At 30.7% G+C, this 21019-nt stretch overlaps 1 protein-coding gene across 4 annotated transcripts; it reads right to left on the bottom strand.

The window, feature by feature from the left end:
* Positions 1–978: 978 nt before the first annotated feature.
* Positions 979–20991, bottom strand: LOC139528260 (A-kinase anchor protein 1, mitochondrial-like). Of its 4 annotated transcripts, none has more exons than XM_071324150.1 (12): positions 20809–20991; positions 17113–18236; positions 16202–16424; positions 15634–15797; positions 13730–13910; positions 11708–11855; positions 10739–10806; positions 9900–10036; positions 6680–9238; positions 6285–6629; positions 4423–5179; positions 979–3916 (listed from the first exon to the last, which is right to left on the bottom strand). In XM_071324150.1, exons 2-9 carry the CDS (start codon positions 18220–18222, stop codon positions 9173–9175), a joined length of 2097 nt encoding a protein of 698 aa, XP_071180251.1. In that variant the 5' UTR covers positions 18223–18236; positions 20809–20991; the 3' UTR covers positions 979–3916; positions 4423–5179; positions 6285–6629; positions 6680–9172. The 4 variants fall into 4 exon arrangements, with proteins under 4 accessions (XP_071180251.1, XP_071180253.1, XP_071180252.1 ...); XM_071324152.1 differs by having other exon boundaries at positions 15655–15797; XM_071324151.1 differs by having other exon boundaries at positions 20797–20958.
* Between the last annotated feature and the right edge of the window lie 28 nt (positions 20992–21019).

Below are 21019 nucleotides of genomic sequence, written 5' to 3'. Positions count from 1 at the left end.
CAAAGAACCTAACTGATTCATTTTTTGTCAAAATCAAACTAAGTTTAATTTTGGACCCTTTGGACCTTAATGTAGACCAATTTGAAAACCGGACCAAAGGTTAAGAATCTACATACACAGTCATGACAGTTAGATTCGGCATATCAAAGAACCCCAATTATTCAATTTTGATGAAATCAAACAAAGTTTAATTTTGGACCCTTTGGGCCCCTTATTCTGTTGGGACCAAAACTCCCAAAATCAATACCAACCTTCCTTTTATGGTCATAAACCTTGTGTTTAAATTTCATAGATTTCTATTTACTTATACTAACGTTATGGTGCGAAAACCAAGAAAAATGCTTATTTGGGTCCCTTTTTGGCCCCTAATTCCTAAACTGTTGGGACCTAAACTCCCAAAATCAATACCAACCTTCCTTTTGTAGTCATTAACATTGTGTTTAAATTTCATTGATTTCTATTTACTTAAACTAAAGTTATTGTGCGAAAACCAAGAATAATGCTTATTTGGGCCCTTTTTTGGCCCCTAATTCCTAAACTGTTGAAACCAAAACTCCCAAAATCAATCCCAACCGTTCTTTTGTGGTCATAAACCTTGTGTCAAAATTTCATAGATTTCTATTAACTTAAACTAAAGTTATAGTGCGAAAACCAAGAAAATGCTTATTTGGGCCCTTTTTGGCCCCTAATTCCTAAAATGTTGGGAGCAAAACTCCCAAAATCAATACCAACCTTCCTTTTGTGGTCATAAACCTTGTGTTAAAATTTCATAGATTTCCATTCACTTTTACTAAAGTTAGAGTGCGAAAACTAAAAGTATTCGGACGCAGGACGACGACGACGACGACGACGACGCCAACGTGATAGCAATATACGACGAAAATTTTTTCAAATTTTGCGGTCGTATAAAAAATTAAAATTACCAACCTACTGATGGGTCAAAACCCATGTACCCTTGGGGTATAATAACAAAGATCATAAGACTTGAACACAATTTATTGTACATATAGGTAATGAAAAGCTAAATTCAAAAATATTGTTCTCACTAACATGATTTTGGTAAATGTTCATCCACTCAAAACATTCTGTACAATTAAATACACATTTATCACATCTAATAGTAATGAATAACAATAATGTTACTAATCTTAAGATACTACCAAAATAAGTGTTTGTTTCACACTACACATGTACAGGCTATTTTATATACAATTGTACTTGACTCTCTATTTGTTCCCTAGGCTAAATATACCTAAATATAATTTGTTTTGATAGTGGAATATTTATGTAAAAGGTGAAAAGAACTAGCTTTATCTATAATTAAAGACAGATTTGAGCCATCTGATAATAAATTGCTTCGCCGAGCGCAGCTGTATATGATCACAGACTAAGCTGTTGTGAATTGACCTCCCCCACCCAAACCCACACCTAAAAAAAATTTTTACCCCCTTTTTTGCTTTTGTGCAATACACTATGCTGTTGCCTATTGACCCCCCCCCCCCCCATTTTTTTTTATTGCAAATAGTTCAAAACCTGACATTTCTTTATACACATTTAACAAGTAGTGTAAGGGAGGTAAATCCAAACATACACATGGTATTTTAAATGTTTATGAGTTACCTCCCTTAATCTGCTTTTAAATTGTCTTAATTGTCCAATAATCAGAAAAACCTAGTTTTCCCACTTTTTTGCCCCTAATTTCTAAATGGTTTGAGCCATAACCCCCAAAAAGTTGATCCTAACCATCCCTTTGTGGTATGGAAACTTGTGGTATAATATCAGAGAGATTCATACACTTAAACACAAGTTGTTGTCTGGAAACTACAAAAATGCTTTTTTGGGCCCTTTTTTTTTTGCCCCCAATTCCTACTGTTTGAACCATTACCCCCAAAATCAATCCCAACCTTCCTTTAGTGGTATTGAACCTTCTGTTAAAATCATTAACTTAAACTTATGTTATTGTCCTGACACTAAATGATTCTTCGGACGACGATGCAGACGATGACATGATAGCATAATACGACGTAAACTTTTTGGTGGTTGTATAAAAATACTGATCCAATATCTGTGCTTTTGTTACAATGATCTGACAACTCAGTTTTTCTTTCTGTTCTGCTAATATTACATCAGCCAATGAAATTTCAGCTTTCAAATTCTTGAAGGTATTATGACAAAACCAGAGGATCCTCAAGAGACTTTAAAACTGAAAGTAGAACAGTGTTGTCAGACCTTTGTAAATGTTTGAAAGAGGATCTGCATTTTATAGTCAGATTGAAACTTGAGTTGATTAGTTCAAAAGTTCATTTGTCCTTTCCAAATTTCAGGGTCAATCTAAAACCTCCTAGTGGAACAGTATTTTCTTTTTTTATTTTTAAGGTAGGTAAAAAAATAATTACCTTTTCTGATCTAGTTTAAAATATATATTTACATTTACAATTTATAATTCCTGGCAAGGTAGGTCACCAAATTATTTTAACAAAACAAAGAATGAGAATTTAATAATAATAAAAATTTAAAAGTAAAAACTTTTAAGGGAACATTTTTATTTAAACTGTTCACTTCTTTGATGAATAAGTCGATACCTGTAGAGTGTTTCTAAATTTTAAAAATAAGAATATTATAGATAAAAAAAAATAAGCAACTGCATTTCTGAATTATTTTTTTCTCTTCCTCAATGTTTGAATATTTATTTTTGTTGTTGAAAACTACTGATAAGACGGGCAACAAATTCAAAAAGGTGGCCCTATACATGTGTAGATGAATGCCCAGTTAAGATGGTGTCCAACTACATTAAACAAATAGCATATATGTAACTTAAACACTAATATTGATACAATGCTAAGATTAGATAACATCAAATGATTAAAACAGAGATCAAAACTAGCCATATTCTGGTTAAATGAATCAAATTCAGCCATACAATTAAATGTGTGTGCCATAAATGTAAAAACACATGGGTACTAGGTAGGTATTAATTATTGTTTGAATATAAAAAAAAAAGATGTGGTATGATTGCCAATGAGACAACTGTTTATAAGAGACCAAATGACACAGAAATTAACAACTAAAGGTCACTGCACAGTACAGCCTTCATCAATGAGCATCAAGTTTGTTCACATCTCAAATCCTTTTAACTAGATAAGTGATAAATACAGTCTTGTTAAATATAATATGATGCACAAGTTTTAAAGAACTTTTTTAAAATTCCTGTACAGTGTTAGTCCTGGTATAAACTAGTTATACAAAACATGGCATCTTTAAAATCTATTTTCCCCTCCCCCTAAAAAAAACATTTAAATGTTGATAAATTCATGGCACTACACTTTATGTTAGAATATCACAACAATCCTTAATAATTAACAAGTGAATGTGATGCAGTGAAACCCTGATATTTCAGGACAGAAATGTCCAACTCTTCTGTTATAATGGATATAAAAAAAGTAAAAAAAGATTATGCCTGACATAGTATAGGATGGAGACAGTTAATATGGAGATTTGTTCTACATAACTTTGATAAAAGTTTTGTATTTATTGATTTGCAAGAACCAATTCACAATTAGATATTAACTGCAAATCTTCAAAAGCAACACTGATATATCAATTCTTAAGTAACTGAAAGAAATGATGTAAAATCATTTACATGATGTCTGTGCATGGATTTGTCCAACAAAATGAACTTTACAAACATGAGTGCACTGGAATAGGAGATAACTGTAATGTCATGTTTGGATTTCTTAAAGACATTCAGCAAATGTTATCAACAACTGATACATATATAAATTTTATAAAAATGTGTTTTGATTCTAAGCATACAATTTAAACAACGGTTACATTACCATAACATAAATTATGTAAAATATCTGTTAATCTGTCATTACATTCTATAACCTTCTAACAATTTTGGTGGTGCTAGTCAGTAATTATCATAGTTAACATTTAACATGTGCAAACAGTTATAAAAGACACCTTTTTAAGGGAATGATCATCTATTTCAACTGATATTTTTTGTTCTCTGTATTTCTATAAACTGCTTTTTTTCTTATCTTATCATGTTTAATGATCATATAAGATGGAGATGTTTTGTAGTTTTAAATCTGTAACAAGACATAGCCTAAAAAGATTTACCTGAATCAAATTTAAAGAAGCAATGGTGCTCTTCCTTTAAATTATTATAAAAAATATGCTGTGGGTTATTTATGCTTGCACATAAATTTGATAAATATACAAATTTACTCAAGATAAGTTTAAAAGAAGGGAATGGCAGTGTATCACAGACCCTTACCTACAAACCCATATTTAACTTTAATTTTAATGGAAGTCCTAATTGGCGACAGCTTATTGTAAAATGATATGCCTTTTTTTTTCTGAAACCGCAATACAAAATGTATGAAATAATTTCTGACTATAGTGTTTTTGAAAAATTGTTTTGAAAACAGATGTTCCTTAATTATAAATTGAAATTGAAAATAATTACCAAAGCTAGCATTCCATAACTTACACAAGTTGATAGAATAAAAAATAAAACTCAAGAAACTAATCATATAAACTATATTAATCTGAAGTAATCTATATTTCTCTTCATACAAATACAAAATAAAAAGAAACTTTTACAACCAAAAATATGAATTCAAAAAAAGAACTAAATGAAAATCTAGTAAAATAAACAGCACTCTTCTTTTATACACAAGCAAAATCTAATATTCTCTCACTGAAAAAAACCCCACATAAAACAAAATATACAAAGAAACACATTAACAACTGCTCTAAAAAAAATTAACAAAAAATAAATCATTAAATTATCAATACTTATGGGTTTTATCGGCAAATATTTTAAAGATCAACAAAGCAAAACTTAAATAGTTTACAGTGATGACACAATGTAATGTTTAACACTACTCCTTAAGATTTATCAATAACGTTTATCTACAACCAATCAAAAGACTTTATGGCTACCATTGTTAATAAAAAGAATTTAACTACTTGAATATTCATTTCAATGTAAATTATACTTGACATAATCTTAGCTCCTAGATATCTGGTTTTTTTTGGTTTGGTTTTGTTGTGATGATTGGTTTCTGGTTCATTGACATGTAGACAACATTTTACTACAATACAATTGACAATCAAAGGGAAATAATTCAAACAGAGACCACATTCCAAATAGATTTTATATGTCACCCTAAAATAAAGGGCTGCGCTTAGGCGCATGATACGCCCGTTGCTCTTTTAACTTGTCTTTTATGCTTTAAATGAATTTATATGATCAACTAGAAATAGTGTGAGCCCTGTCAAATACAAATAATAAAAAAAAATGCACAAAAAAATTGACACTGTTAAGGCTACCTCAAATTTAACTAAGTTTGTTTTCTTAATTTTTCATCCTTACATAAAATTTTGTGAAAGTGTTAGTTATTGTCCAAAAATTGGAAAAATCCCCGCTTTTTTAAGCATAAAAATTCATAACACGAAAATGTAAAATCTGAAATTTATAAAAATTGAAAGGGAGCTTACATTAATAAATATAAACAATTCACCAAAGTTTCATGGACATTGGTGAAAGCCTTTTTGAGTTATTGTCCGAAGTGTTAAAAATCACCCTTTTTTTATGAATAAAGCCCCATAAATCCAAAACTTAAAATCTGAAATTTATAAAAATTGAAAGGGAGCTTACATCAATAGATATAAACAATTCACCAAAGTTTCATGGACATTGGTGAAAGCCTTTTTGAGTAATTGTCCGAAGTGTTAAAAATCCCCCTTTATTTATGAATAAAGCCCCATAAATCCAAAACTTAAAATCTGAAATTTAAAAAAACCGAAAGGGAGCTTACAATAATAGATATAAACAATTCACCAAAGTTTCATGGACATTGGTGAAAGCCTTTTTGAGTTATTGTCCGAAGTGTTGAAAATCCCCCCTTTTTTTATGAATAAAGCCCCATAAATCCAAAACTTAAAAACTGAAATAAAAAAAAAAACAAAAGGGAGCTTACGTCAATAGAAATAAACAATTCACCAAAGTTTCATGGACATTGGTGAAAGCCTTTTTGAGTTATTGTCCGAAGTGTTGAAAATTCCCCCTTTTTTTATGAATAAAGCCCCATAAATCCAAAACTTAAAATCTGAAATTAAAAAAAACTGAAAGGGAGCTTACGTCAATAGATATAAACAATTCACTTAAGTTTCATGGAAATTGATGAAGGTGTTTTTGAGTTATTGTCCGAAGTGTGGACGACGGACGGACGGACGGACAACGGTATACCATAATACGTCCCGTCCCGGGCGTATAAAAATAGAATTGCATCTGAATTTTTTCATGGTATTAATTTGGATATCTTTTCACTATTTAATATTTTCCAATAAAAAAATCTCTTATGAACAGCCTTAGTTCAATTTCATCTCATACTATCTTTTACAATTTAACAAATTTAATTCAGTTAGGTTTAGGAAAATCAAGATTTTATTAGGTTTATATGTCAATCACAAGCAAATTTACAATTTCTTTGACAAGTCAAATTACAAATTAATCTAAATAATAACTAGTTTTTTTATGAAAACAAATAAATAATGTATCAGTGTGATGGGAAAGATCAACTAGACACTTGTCCTTAAAACAACTTGGTTGTAAACTTTTATTTTGCAGCAGTCCCTAAAGTGTTGTTGTTATAAGACTCTCTACATTTTATAAAAAGTGTACTGAAATAACTTTCATTATACATATACATGTAACATAAATTACTATATGTTAATTGTTCTTTAGCTGTACTCCAAAAAGTGTGTTTTTACTTACGGTAATGCATTAACTTCCATATTAAATTTTCTTCTAAATACATCAATAATATTCTCACAAGTATATAAATAGCACTATGATTAGGTTTAAAATATACAGCAGTATTTATCCTAGATGAGGTTACTTTTAAACATGAGGGTCTTGCACAGTCAGGACTTTATTTATTCAATCATCTTCTTATAACATATACACATTCATCTAGTGTTTAGAGAGACATCGTGAAACGCAACCAAAAATATTGTCTTCCATTAAAGTATCAACAATACCAGATATCTTTATAATACATTTGTACAGGGTGATAGCACATTTGAGTTATTTTTCTAGCTAAAGGGAGATAACCCGAATTCAAAAATTTTCCTTTGTAAATTTTAAATAATTTGTAAGTATGTCTTTAACTATTGTTTATAATTTTAATGGTTTCCCTGGATGCTTCTAATAAAAAAAACCTCAGAAGTGAAAAGTTTCTCTTTCAAAACAGTTTTAAAATTCTAGCACTATTATTAACTACTTTGGGTTCTTCCTAAAAATAAGAAGAGAAAAGCGCAGTGAACTTTTACCTTCTTCTTAAATTCCAAAAGATAATGAAAATATATTTCAATTTCTCAAACAATTGACAAATTCAAAATTTATATGACAATATGTATTCAAGCTCTTGCTTATATCATTCTATCCGATTTCTTTTCTATATTTCACTAATAGTATCTGAAGTATAGGTACAAAGTGTTATTCAAGGATATTCCCTATTCTATAAACCATAAATAGTATCTCAACTAAAAGTATAAAGTGCTTTTCATGGATATTGACAACTTTCACTTTTTTACAATAAATAAGATAATGTTTGGAAAAATAATTCATATCTGACAATGTTTTTTTAAATTCACAGAGTATAAAAAAAATCCTGATTATATATAATAACAATAATACATATACCCTGTAAAAAAGAAGTAAAATTAAATTTATATCAAATCGCATTGACCATAGAAAAATTATGTGTGGTTTATTTATTTTTAAACAAAACTTTCAATCAAGCACAAGTTATACAATAATCTTAATGTTTTATGGAAATTTGTATTGCAGTTTTTTTTTTAAAGTCACTGAATCATATTGGAGTGGGAGACAGTTGGTAAAATCTGATCATATAAAACAAAAGTCATCCCACATTAAAATTCATAAGAATTAGAAGAAAAAACAATAAAACGACTACCTTTAGGCTATGGAGGAAAAATATCCAAATTAAATCCAGAAAATAAATTATTTATTAAATATTATCCTGGGCTTTGGAAAATTATGTGATGTTTATTATGTGTTTGTAGTTTCAAAGGACTTTAGATGGGCTTAAATGAGCTGCATTAACCAGATATTTGTAAAAAAATATCACAATGTTATTATAAAAGTCAGCTAACTTCAAACTATCTTATCTTGACTGCATTATTTAGTCTGCACAAATTTCAATATTCATTACAAGTAATGTTCTTTCAGTCAGTTCAAAATTGATCCACTAAAAAAATCTTGAAAAAAATGTACTTTCAATAGCATTCTTCCTTATGGTCACAATTAATAAGAAAACATTATATTAAGTATGTCTACAACTATTTTCTGTCCAGTGTAAACCTCAACTATATCATTTAAAAAATAATTTCATAGTATAGTAAATGCAGTACAAAAACTGATTTGTATAGATACATAGCAGTATGGGGGGGGGGGGGGGGGGGTTCACAACTTACAGATTTCACAACTAACGCCATTTTAAAAGCAAGAATTATTGCTATACAATAAAATGCAATAGTCATTCCAAAATAAAGGTATTTCACTTTAGAAATGAGCCAAAATAAGTATATCTGAAAGCACTCTCTTTTAAAATTAAATAGACAAATAATGTCAGATAATATACAACAAATAAATGCAAAACCATGTAAAATGAGGTCATGTAAATTACACTATTAATTAATACTTCTATACAGGCGTTCAATGCTCAAATTGAAATTCACAGTCACAATAGAAAAATGTCATAGAAATGTCATAGAAAAATCAACAGTATGGTTTATTCAGTTTTTAAATGGAAGTTTTGTGAGAATTTTCAATAGAAAAAATTAGCTTGCTCTGTGCAGAAAGCATACATTGTTCTGGTAAATTGTACTTCTTATATTACTTTCACCCCATATGGACAAAATCATTAGACATTCAATGAACTATGATGAATTTTGTTATTCCTTTCAGATCACGACTGGTTCTATTCCAAACAATACCCTCCTGGTAGCTACCCCACTATTTAACACATAGCAAGTTCATGATTCTGTCTCTGACCTCTCCTCCTTAGGAAGATGATAAAAACATGATGACAACACAAGGTTTGGCAGGATTGAAGCTGTGATTTCAGCAGTCTCATGACAGAATTTCTATCCACCTCACCACTCCTCTGTTGACTAGTTCTCTATTTACAAATGTAACCTGCAAAATATAAAAAGCCATTTTAATAATCTATGATGACTTTTTTTTTAAATTGCTCCTATTGAATGCAACAAGTTAATATCCTTAAATAACAATCTTTGGAGGAGGTGACACATTTACTTGGATATTTGAGTCAATTTTGACATACCTATAATGTTGTGGTCAAGTACTGAGAGTAACTGATATGAACAATTAGTCCAACAGTCCTGACTTCCAACACTTAAAATCTGACACATGAGAACCATGGCATGAAAAATCTGTGACACAATCCTGTTCTTACAAAATATAGCAAATTTTAAGGATAACTCATGTAATTTTAGCTATAAACTCATAGTTGATTTACCACAACCAAGTACAGTAAGGAATGGCAAAAGGAGCTTTGGCTTTGAGGCAGCAAAGTTGTGGAACTCCATGCCTTACCATAAAAAAAATCCAAATTCATCACAGGCTTATTTATTATTATCAAGTCACAATGAATTCTTACTCGTTATATCAAACCTATAATAAATATTTGCTGCTGGTTATTAACATCAGTTAACATTCTGCATTAATTCATGGCAATCTAATTAACAGACTTTTTATGCCTTGTAACTGGCTGTATGTAAAATATAACTGCTGACATTTCACAAAGACAACATAATTCTATTTGTTCAAATCTTACCTTATCTCCATTGATTTGGTATATATGACAGTAAGCAATACCATCATCATTTCTTCCCACAACCTGAGCCTGGAGTAACTTCCCTTGGGTGAGCTCTTCTAACACTGCAGCTGCTTCAGAACTAAAGTACTCCTCATCTGTAATGTTAACAATATCTGTGCTAATCATATGATCAGAGAGAGGCTGACAGATGACAAAAGTATGACCACTTATATTATAATGTTATTTGAAATTGCATCCATATCCAATTTCTTCATTAAGTTAATTTTGTTGTGTTTCTTGTATGAGAATTCAATGATATTTTGTCAATAAACATGTAAATAAAGGCAAATTTGAATGAGCTCACTACTGTTGTTCCAAAATATTAAACATATGGATTGGACGAAGCACCAAAATTACACAAACCAAATTAAAACATGCCTTTCAAGAAGACCACCAAAATATCCCGACAACAAAGTTACCCAATTTACAGTACATATACATGTACAGCAAATGCAAAAAAAGCTTCTTATATACCTAAGTAAACTAATGACACCCCAGTATGAATCTTTTTAATGTTTTACATTTATTGTTATCCATATTTAGGACCACAGATATTCTATTATGTAATTTTCTAACTGTTTTTGTGATCCACTTGCACATTTTACTTTCCTAGACAACACTTGGTCAATGTTATTTTAGGCATCATACAGAAATCAGTTTAGGGCAAGGAATCTGAGCAGCATATTAACTCCAATAACTATCCCCTCCCCCTGTCCAATGACTAGTCTATTATCTAGGGCTGACCCTGTCTGCAAGTGTTTTTTTTATCATTTGCTATAAATACACATCTGACTTACCTTGTAAGGGTGTTACGTTAGCCATGTAACATTCAATACCCTGGAATGGTAATGTCATAAAGTCACTCCTACAAAATAAATAAAATATTACAAAATGGTAGAGAGAGCAGCTATAATTTAACAGAACAAAAGTGCTTGTAAGCACCAAAGGGTACAGATGGCTTTAATTTATCAGTAGGAAGAAAAATCAAATATTGCATTGTATAAAGCATTAGTTGCAGTCGATTCAACTTCAATTCTGGATAAAGGAAGATAACTCCCAATTTTAATAACATCATTGATACTGGCAGAAGTTATGTAATTTTCTTGACAAACATTATTTTGTGATTTGAATTGTGTATCTCAAAGGTAGTGGTAAATCTTGGAAGATTTTGACATCAAGTCAGTCCCGTAAGAGTTTTGATTGCATTTTATGCAATCTTTACCCAATAATTTTTTTAATTTTTTTTTTAAGCAACAACACTCAACTTTGGTTAAAGGAAGAACAGAGTACCCTATGATAATCATTATAAATATACTTGATAGTTGTACATTTATGTAACATAACGTTCTAAAAAGAATTTTAAAAAACATTTTTCACTAATTATTAAAAGTAGAGACTGACAGATTTAGCTTATATCAGATTTTTCAAAATAGTAATAATATATGAAACATTCAGAAAATCTTTCCTATTCTAATTTGTGTAATGAGCCAAAAATATACATATTATATAGATAATAATGCATATTGTACTTTGCATTTATGTAGACATAGTGAAAAGGTATGCAGTTGCATTCTCTAAACTAATAAAGATTTTAGTAATTAAGTTTTAATTCATATGCAGAGGGACAAGGAGAAACTAGTTATTTGTGCAGATTTCTGACTACAGGCCACAAAGTAATGGAGTAGGGACATACTTGTTGCCCTACTCCTTTACTCAAGTCATTTGAGCAATAAAGAGTTCACATAACAAGTATATCTAGACATTACCTAATCTGCCGCAATATTGATCCTGAAACTCGTGAAAACCCGCCATAATCTACATATTTGATATCACATTCATCCGGACCCTCATAAACAGCTGTGACTTGCGATCGGTACCACCCCTCCATTATAGGTGCAGCACATATAACACCCACTGAAAATATAATATAATTTTAAATATGTAATGACAGTGTTGTCCCCAGAAATTTTGGATAGCATCACATTTGGCGTAAAAAAAAATTGTATTTTTTTCAATGTAATTTGTCGCGTCGTGGCAATGCTCTATTTCCATTATGATATATGCGTTATTGTTTATTACAAAATGTATTATATTTTTTGTATGCTATAGGTCCTTATTTGAATAAAATATTCTTTTCAATCCTATTCTTTGTGTCAATATTGTTGAATTCATGACTGAGAATACAATTAAACTATATTACCATGATAACAGTATTCTCAGTTTATGTTTTCTATATTCATTTATAGTTCCAGAATTATTCTTTCCTCTTGGGCCAAATAAAAATATATGTGTGGTTCCAGTTACCCTACCTACTCAGTTAAAAAAATCTTTCTCATGTCTATGAAATATATTGGTTCATGGTATTCAATGAATCAGTCCCAGTTGTTTCTTTTTATCAAAATGATATATATTCTTAACAAAGTTATCTAACAAAAAGTCTGGTAATGCTTAGTTTTCTTTTTAGGTATCATTTTTTTCTGTCTACTGTGCCATTTGTGCAAATGTAGTTATCATAAAATATGGATTTTTGTCATATCTGGTCCGGTTCTGACCAGTACTAGCAGTAGTTTACACTAAAAATATAAATGGCCGCCGAAAGCAATGAAAAATACGAAAATAAACAATGTTTGACAAGAGATTTGGAATAAATATGGCGTTTTTAATGCATTAAATGGATGAAACATAAACTAAAGCCAATTATGATCACTTTCTCAAGAAAGACCAAAACTTATTTAGCTCATAATCAAACTTTTCACTCTCGATTTACAAAAAGTGATAAGAAGAGAAAGAAAGTAACACTACTGTAATATTTTGCAGACCATGTGGTATTAATCATGTCACAAGTGACAACTTGGGGTATTCCTATCCAAACAGTTATCACCCAAAGGGCAATTAACACCTATTTGATCTATTGTCCCACTTGAAGGGATTAAAGGTGATATATTTTTTATGATCATAAGCGGTAATTAGATGAAAGTTCAAAATTTATAGAAAAGAGAAAAATAACATCCTCAAAATAATTATAGCGTCGCGGTACAAAATGGCCTGGGGAGAACACTGAATGAGCCTTAAACAAAATAAAAATTCAATGTTTACTTAAGGCACCTTTTTAAAACCAAACCAAGCATACTATAAACTTAGAATCAATCATTAGAAAGTGCAACCACTCACAATTTGTGAATTTGAGTGCATCCCCAATCTCTCCCCAGCGTTTAAACCTGAAACAGCCTTTACAGAAAATTTATGTATTATGCATTTAAGCAAACAGTTGCTGGTCCAAATCTATGCTTTCTATGTAAGTGAGCTTTGATGTCCAACCACCCCACCAAGTTCTAGTAAGGCCCACAGATGACAAAACAATCTTAAGATTTAATTCATGCCTGTTCCTAACAAACTTAAAAACTAAAGATTTGCCATGTTAAAACAGCATTAAAATTAAAATAGTGCTGATAGTGTCACTCAAACGACATTAGTGACGAGTACCATTGCATTATGAAATGTGGAACATTTGAGTCAGAAAGCATTTTTTACCGAAATACTGTTGGTCAAACCCTGATATCTATAAGTTTAATCAACTATTTAACTCATTAAATATGGTAATATTAGAAAAACTACATAATTTATCAAAGTAATAATTGTGTAATTCAGTCCAAGTGGAAGTCAATTTCATTGTATTGTTCATACATGCGTGTAATAATTGTTCTTATAGTTATTTTTATATATGTTCTCTACTATTACAAAATTGTGGTTCTATGAGAAATAAAGTATTTATAAAGTATTTTATATACCCTCTAAAGGCCTTGGTAGCTGTGGCACTATCCCATCTTGTGTGTAACAAGAATTCATGAACTGATTCAACCTCTCTAGTGATGGGAATGATGGGTGAGTAGGCTGTTGCATGAAGATATGCCCAGCGTCGACAATACTGGATACAACAACGTCTACAGAAACTCCTTCAGGAAGGTTTAACTGAAAAAATACCAATCAAAAACTTTAAACTCCTTCATGATGGTTTAACTGAAAAAATACCAAACAAAAATCTTTAAGCATTTACAATACTTGATACTATGTTTATGCATATATTTAACTGTTCTAAACAATTATTGAATGTTTAGTTCACTGAAAATGTTATTTTATTGTTCGGAGAGATTTTTTGCTTGTTATGACCAACAGGCAGCTCTTTATAACCTCTAATAAGTCTGATAAATGTATAAATCTTCTACATAATAAAATAGTATGTCAATTCTGATAGCAAAAAATCATTTGAAATATTGAGAATGTCCAAAATAATCTATTAACCTAATAATGTACTGATTATAGTTATATAAGATACAAGATCTACAATAATAAGCATGATAAGTTACAAGATGTAATATTTATAGATGCTCACTTCTCTTTCTTTTGACTTTTGTCAGATATTCAGAATCCTCTAGCTTTATCCATATGGAGCCAATTAAAATATTGCTCGCCTACCTCTTATTTTCTTTTCATAATTTTAATACATATAGTTACAAAAGAAATTTCTGAAAACTTAAAAAAATCCTTGTTATATTTCTGATTTTGTGGGGAAAAAAGGTGCCAATGATGAATGCATGAAAAATCTAGAGAGAATCATCTACTCCAAAATTTCCAATTGATTATACCTCAAAGAAAAGGACACACACACATATTTTTTTCCTGCTTTTTAAGTTCTGTTATTTATCTTATCAATTTATAATAGTCTTATAGAGGGCTTATTATTTTGAAACAGAGCAGAAAACATCTTTAAAGAAATTTCTTGAGACTTTTCTTTTTTTAAGAAATGTAGGAAAAGATTTTCTTTTTACATTACAATCTTGTACATAAATTATAATATAATTCCACATACACAAGTTAATTACAAGAACAGTACTTTGATCACACATTATCTAGCTAGCATATTAAATTATGAATGAAATCAAAGCATTATAAAGACATTACACTTAAAATGGTTACAAGATATCTGATTATTGATGCGTTAATTGACCAAACCCTCTTCTAAATCAAGGTGTACATGCATTTTAATTTTAACTCCTTTTTTTGTTATCAAGGAATGATCAAAGACTACTTATAACAAGTTACTTATGATGTTTAAATACTTATTTCAAATATTTATCCCCTTTTTTAGCATCCCACAAGGTTAAATTAAGGACCTATTCCAATGAAATCATATATAAAATAGTAGCTTGATATTCAGTGGAAACTATTTCAATTGTTAATATCATATCTTTCCAATTGAAGACTTAATTTAAGACTTTGATATTTATTTTTTTCTTAGTTATTTGAAATTTATTACATTTAGAGAAGCAACAAGGTTTAAACTGCAGATAAAACCAACAAAATAAAATATCTATTGGTGCAATTTTTTTTTAATTCAGGACAGAATGTTTGGGGAGTGGAATGATCTTCAAAAGCTACATGCATACCAATGGGAAGAGTACAATCTTATGGTCAATGAACTCACCTTCACCTCTAAGACAAATTTAGGCAAGTATTCAATGCAGAATTTTCACCAATGGAAGAAAATTCATTTTTTTATGTTTTTGTACATTTAAACAAATAAATGTTTTACAACTCCAAATAAAAGTTACCATTGATATAAACCACTGTTTGAAATTCTGCATTGAAACCAGGTAATCTTGCTGCCCCAAATAAAATAACGAAATGAATTTACCTGTGTAATGCCTGGTATTACCTGCATTAACTCTGGCATTAGGAGAGGATTAGATACTACAGGCTGGGGTTCATTCAATGATGGCACATCTACTGGTCTTAGGTCCACCTCTGGGAACCGCTTACTTATCATGGCCAAGGCATCATCTATCTGTGTCTGTGTACCTAGTAATGATATTACACATGATTGACAGTTCTTTCCCCAATATCATGGATATTACTTTCCCTTAACAGTTCTAGTGAATAAAGGTGAATTGGAAAAGATAATTCATCAAACATAAGTAAACAAGTCTACAGTTTTCAGACATTACTTTACATTTTCTTACATTTAATGGAATATTCATACATCATTAAAAAGTGAAAATAGAATAAAAAAAATCTACACAGACTGTGGGCTCATATCAATTTTCTTGGATTGAGAAAATTCCACATTTTCGTGGATATTTGATTTCATGGTTTATCCAAAGTCTGCAGAACATTTGTATTTGTTGAACAGTTGAATTAAGTAATTCATGTTTATCAGCGAATAACAATTTTCACAGTTATCAATCTAAAATCAAATAATTTACCTTCTATAGAGCAAAGCTGAAAGGCTGGAGTGAAAGGATTTGTACTCAAAGCTACATTGGCAAAAGTTTTCTCTTTAATAAAATTGATATTTTTTCCAAACTTTCCTATCAATCTTCCACAAAGCTCTGTTGGAAAGTTACACTTGTATGACAGCTTTGTCTTGTCATCTTTCACTTTAGGTGTTGGGTATCCATTACTGCCTCTGTCACTGTCAATGGAGGCCTGAAAAGTGACATGGTGAAAACATGGCATTCAAAAATTTGTACAAATGTGCTTATAAGTGTATCCAGTTGCAATAGTTACTACAATAAGATTTTAAAATTCAGAAATTATCTTTTTTTTGGGGCAAAATGGAACATTTGTTTTTTGCTTGCAGACTACAAACTGACTCTTTGACACATTCCCAGTTTCCACTTTAACAATGGAAAATACTTTGTTTATCATGTTTATAGCACAGTAAGATGTCTGAAAATTATTTTAGTATGTTTCTATGGCCACCTTGTTTCTGATTGTTAATTAAGACTGCTCAAACAATTATAATCCACATACAATTACTACAGGTAAGAGATAAAATAATTTCTTCAATTTCCTTACTTCAGTGGACTTAGCTTGAATTTAACTTGTTAAAGATCAGCAAAGTTTGCTCAGTTTAATATTTTTAATGTTTTTCTTTAAAAATTACTGATTCTATTATTCCTTAGAGACCACCAATGTTATAAAATGTTAGACAATATTCACAAAATTTCATGGTAAAAGTGAAAATCAACCCCTTGCAAAAATTTCAAGACTTCAAAAAAAGAATTTATAAAAAAAAAAACCCATAAAAAACCCAAAATATTATCAAGATTATCAAGTTGACAAGTAATGACTAATGTATATTTGTTGTTCATGAAATCCTTTTCATACTAACACTATCACAGTTGGATGTATCTGAACTCTGGATACCATTCTCAATAACGCCATGTTGTGATTCTTTAGATGGAGACACTGAATTTCTATCACTACTTGTTTCTGAAATCCGATCTTCCACGTGACTGGCACTTTGACTTGAACAGTTTGAATCATTTCTGTTTCTACGGGAAGATTTATTGTCAAGCACTGATCTCTTTCCTTCTGAATGAGACAGATCATTACCATTTGAAGACGGATGGTTTTGAGAATGTTCACAGACGGAGGACTCCAATTTTATTGAAGTTTCTGGTTTGATAACATCATCAGTGTTAGAGTCATTATCTCGTCCTTGAGAGCAAGTGATATCAAGGTTTGTAGACTCTAATAATGGCACCATGGTTGACACGGAGAGAACATCCTGCTCACTCATTATTTCTTGTTCTACCCCGTCTTCCCTACTTTCACTTTCAGTTTTGTTGACAAAACTCACATCATTCATCCTTGAGGCAGTCATAGCCTCATTTAGAACCGAGACGTTCTCAGAGATGATTGTCTCATTTTCACCTGATGTTAAGTTAAAATTTTGATATGCACCATTCCTTTCACTGACATCATTACTGCCTGTAATGGTCGGGGATTTATTTAGGTTGTTTGCTACCTCTGCCAAAATGAGGTCATCTTGTTGTAGTGAAGCATTCCCTGATTTTTTTGTTTTGAGAACGTTTTCAATCTTTTTATTCTGATGTTTTTTTTCATTTAAGTTTTCATTTAAGTTACCACTTCTTTCTAGTAAACTGATATCATTTTTTGTAGTATTCAATTGTGTTTCCTTTTTAAGGATCATTTCTTCCTGTCTTACAATTTCACGTTCAATTTCTTTAACTAATTTATCATCTATTATATTGCCTTCATTTGACACAGTTTCATTACTCGTTTCGGCTATCAATGGTTGAGATGAGATATGCCTCAGACTATTATTTCCTTCTTTATCCTTTGTGACTGCATTTTCAGATATGTTTCTCTTTTTTGAAGGTGACTTTTGAGGTTTCTTGCGTCGAACGTACCACATCAAAGCCAACAAAGATATGGTTGAAACAGCCACAGCTCCGACAAGTCGTACACCAGACATTTTAGAAACTTTCCCTGAAAGAAGAAAGAAGTATTTTATAAGACTGTCAAACATTTTAGAGGTAAGCTAGCTAGAACACCAGGTTTAATACAGCATTTTCACCTACGAAAATGTGTGTACCAAGTCAGGAATAACAGTTGTTATCTATTCCTTTAATTTATTTGAAGTTTTGATTTAGCCATTTGATAAGGGACTTCCCATTTTGAATTTTCCTCTGATTTCCATATTTTTGTGATTTTATTTTTTATTGAAAATCCTCTGTCCACATATAGCAATGGTCTTACCTATATGGGTCATTGAACACTTCTTTCAGGAGGCAATTATTATTCAATGGTCTAACCAAAATTTCATTCAACAAATGATAGTTGTATCTCAAAACATAATCAAAAGAATATTACCATACATGTATGAGAGCCCATGAGACAACCCTTTGCAAAAGTTTAAACAATAATAGAATTTCAAGAAAATTGTTTATTTTTTAATTATAAAACGTAACAACATTCCTCTTTATATCATGCAAAATTTAAAGACCCAATTCATAGATGCCAACCCCCTTTTGACACAATCAGTAACAAACTATCAAATTTTCCGTATTTTTGAAAAGTTGCAGTAATCATTTATAAACGTGCATTTACCAATCAAAATTACTGACGAGTGGTTGCAAAGTGATGTACACTAAAATTTGTCATTTAACATGTTGTCTGTAGTATGTATTCCATTCATTAATTGTTCAGATGTTCTCGACTCAAACATTTTTGTTTTGTCAAGGAGAAATAGAGAAAGGGAAAAAGCTACTTAATAAAATGCAAGTTTGACTCTTCGGAAGTCAATTAGTTACCCAACAATAGGTTGATAACTCCAGAGAAACCGGAAGCATTAGATTGGCGTTTCCTAAATACTGGACCCGGACGGAAAAGTAATGATAAAAATCCGCGTTTTACAAAATTGAACGTCGATGATTGGGAATCCGTAACTATTCGACTTTGACCGTAATAGCGTAGTTTATATCGCACAATCGGAAAAACTACGGAAAAATCGTAATAGTTGGCATCTATGCCAATTTTGCCATAAAATCGTCATTGACAGCTAGAAACCTCTGAAAATATTTTGTACCAACATTGAACAGGCACACATCGGTAAGACTGTTTATCTATGCAAAAATGTCTAGCCATTATTTTTTAATGTTAGAGAAAGTGATCTCATTTTATTGGATTTTGACATGAAATTTTGTGAACTAAAAGTACTTTTGAGTTTTAGTTTCTTCCTTCTTTTTCATTTGTCTTTTGGTTTTTAATTCTAGTGTTTTTCATGTGTATACTTCATGTACTCTGTTACCTGCCTGCATTTTTTTTGGATCTATTAATTGTATTTGACTGTCAAACCTGGAATTAGACTTATCCCCTACATCTGATCCTAAATTGTAAAATTGTCTCCATTTCCAGTTAATGAAAGCCATTATTAATAAATTTTGTCAATCAAATACAGGTTTACTCAGAAGTCTATTCTATTCTATTCTACCAATACAGTGACTGCCTTCAACTAATTGAAGATTATGTCAAAGGAGGAAACTTACAACTTACACTTATATATGCCATGTTGGCGATTTTCGGTATAAAAATAGTAGTTGAACAAAATAAATATCATTGAGAGGACTAATAAAGATGAAAATGAATGTTTAGGGAATTTTGGAATTTTGCTGCAAACATTGAGAAAAACGTGTTTTAGCCATTGGGAATTAGTCAGAATACCTGACCCTGTGGAATGCTAGAAAAACCCATGCAGAAGATGAACTACGTACATGTAGATCCCTTGAGAAGACATGTCATAAACGTTTTTAAATCTGATTAATTACAGGAAAGCATGGTATAGTGAGAGGGTCATCATGGGTATACCTTCATGAAGAATTACGGTAATTTTTTTTTATAAATGACATGAAAAGCAATTTTTGGTGTAGGACTGCTAATTGTACACTTTCTTTAAAAAGAAAAAAAATATCTACTGATTTATATAGATGTGTCAGGTTATTTTTTATCCAAAACTAATATTAACAATAATTATTAGACATCTGCGACGATAATGATATTTTGATTAATCATGGTAAAATGCAAATTAGATGCCAACGGTAGCATAAAAATAACCGTTTGACGCCCGACAGTAAACAGCATTTGTAGCCTCTTGTGCTTGGGACCCGAACATAGTCACTTGTTTCTATCCATAAGAAGACCCACTGTCAATGTTTATTTACGAGTAAATATCTGTTGTTAATACTGTGTTTTTTATGGATAGAAACAAGTCCATGGACCTGAAGGTATTTTATATTTCAGGTGGAGACAACTCTGTTTTCAACAGTTTATCAATACAAAATGAAACTTCTGGACTTTTTTTTTACAGGAAAAATTGTGTGTTTATTGTCTTCTCATAGAGAGTTTGTCTACAACTATGTGAGCAGTTTTAAATGTCAAATTCTTGAATGTAAATATTGTGTATTGCGCCATGTTTCTAAAAATTGTTTTCATAGGTCAATCCAAGGTTTGTTGACAACACATATTTTGCCCTGTTTTAAGCAAAACTCACAATGATATTAACCTTATTCAACGATAACAGTGTTATTCTAGATTAAATAAATGACTGTCAATACTGGACACATGTAGGCATTTCGTATACATAGAGTTTTTTAGCAAGCAAAATAACCACACGTGTTTCCACCATCATTATCAGTTCTCGTCAAACTCTCGTAATGTGTTTTAGAGAACTATATTCGAGCACTATGGTATATTCTTGCGCTTGTTTATGTTTT

This window comes from Mytilus edulis, chromosome 6, assembly GCF_963676685.1.
Source record: "Mytilus edulis chromosome 6, xbMytEdul2.2, whole genome shotgun sequence".
NCBI classification, from domain to species: Eukaryota; Metazoa; Mollusca; class Bivalvia; order Mytilida; family Mytilidae; genus Mytilus; species Mytilus edulis.
The sequence above is the reverse complement of the archived record's forward strand: the minus strand, read 5'-3'. Positions and strand labels throughout refer to the sequence as shown.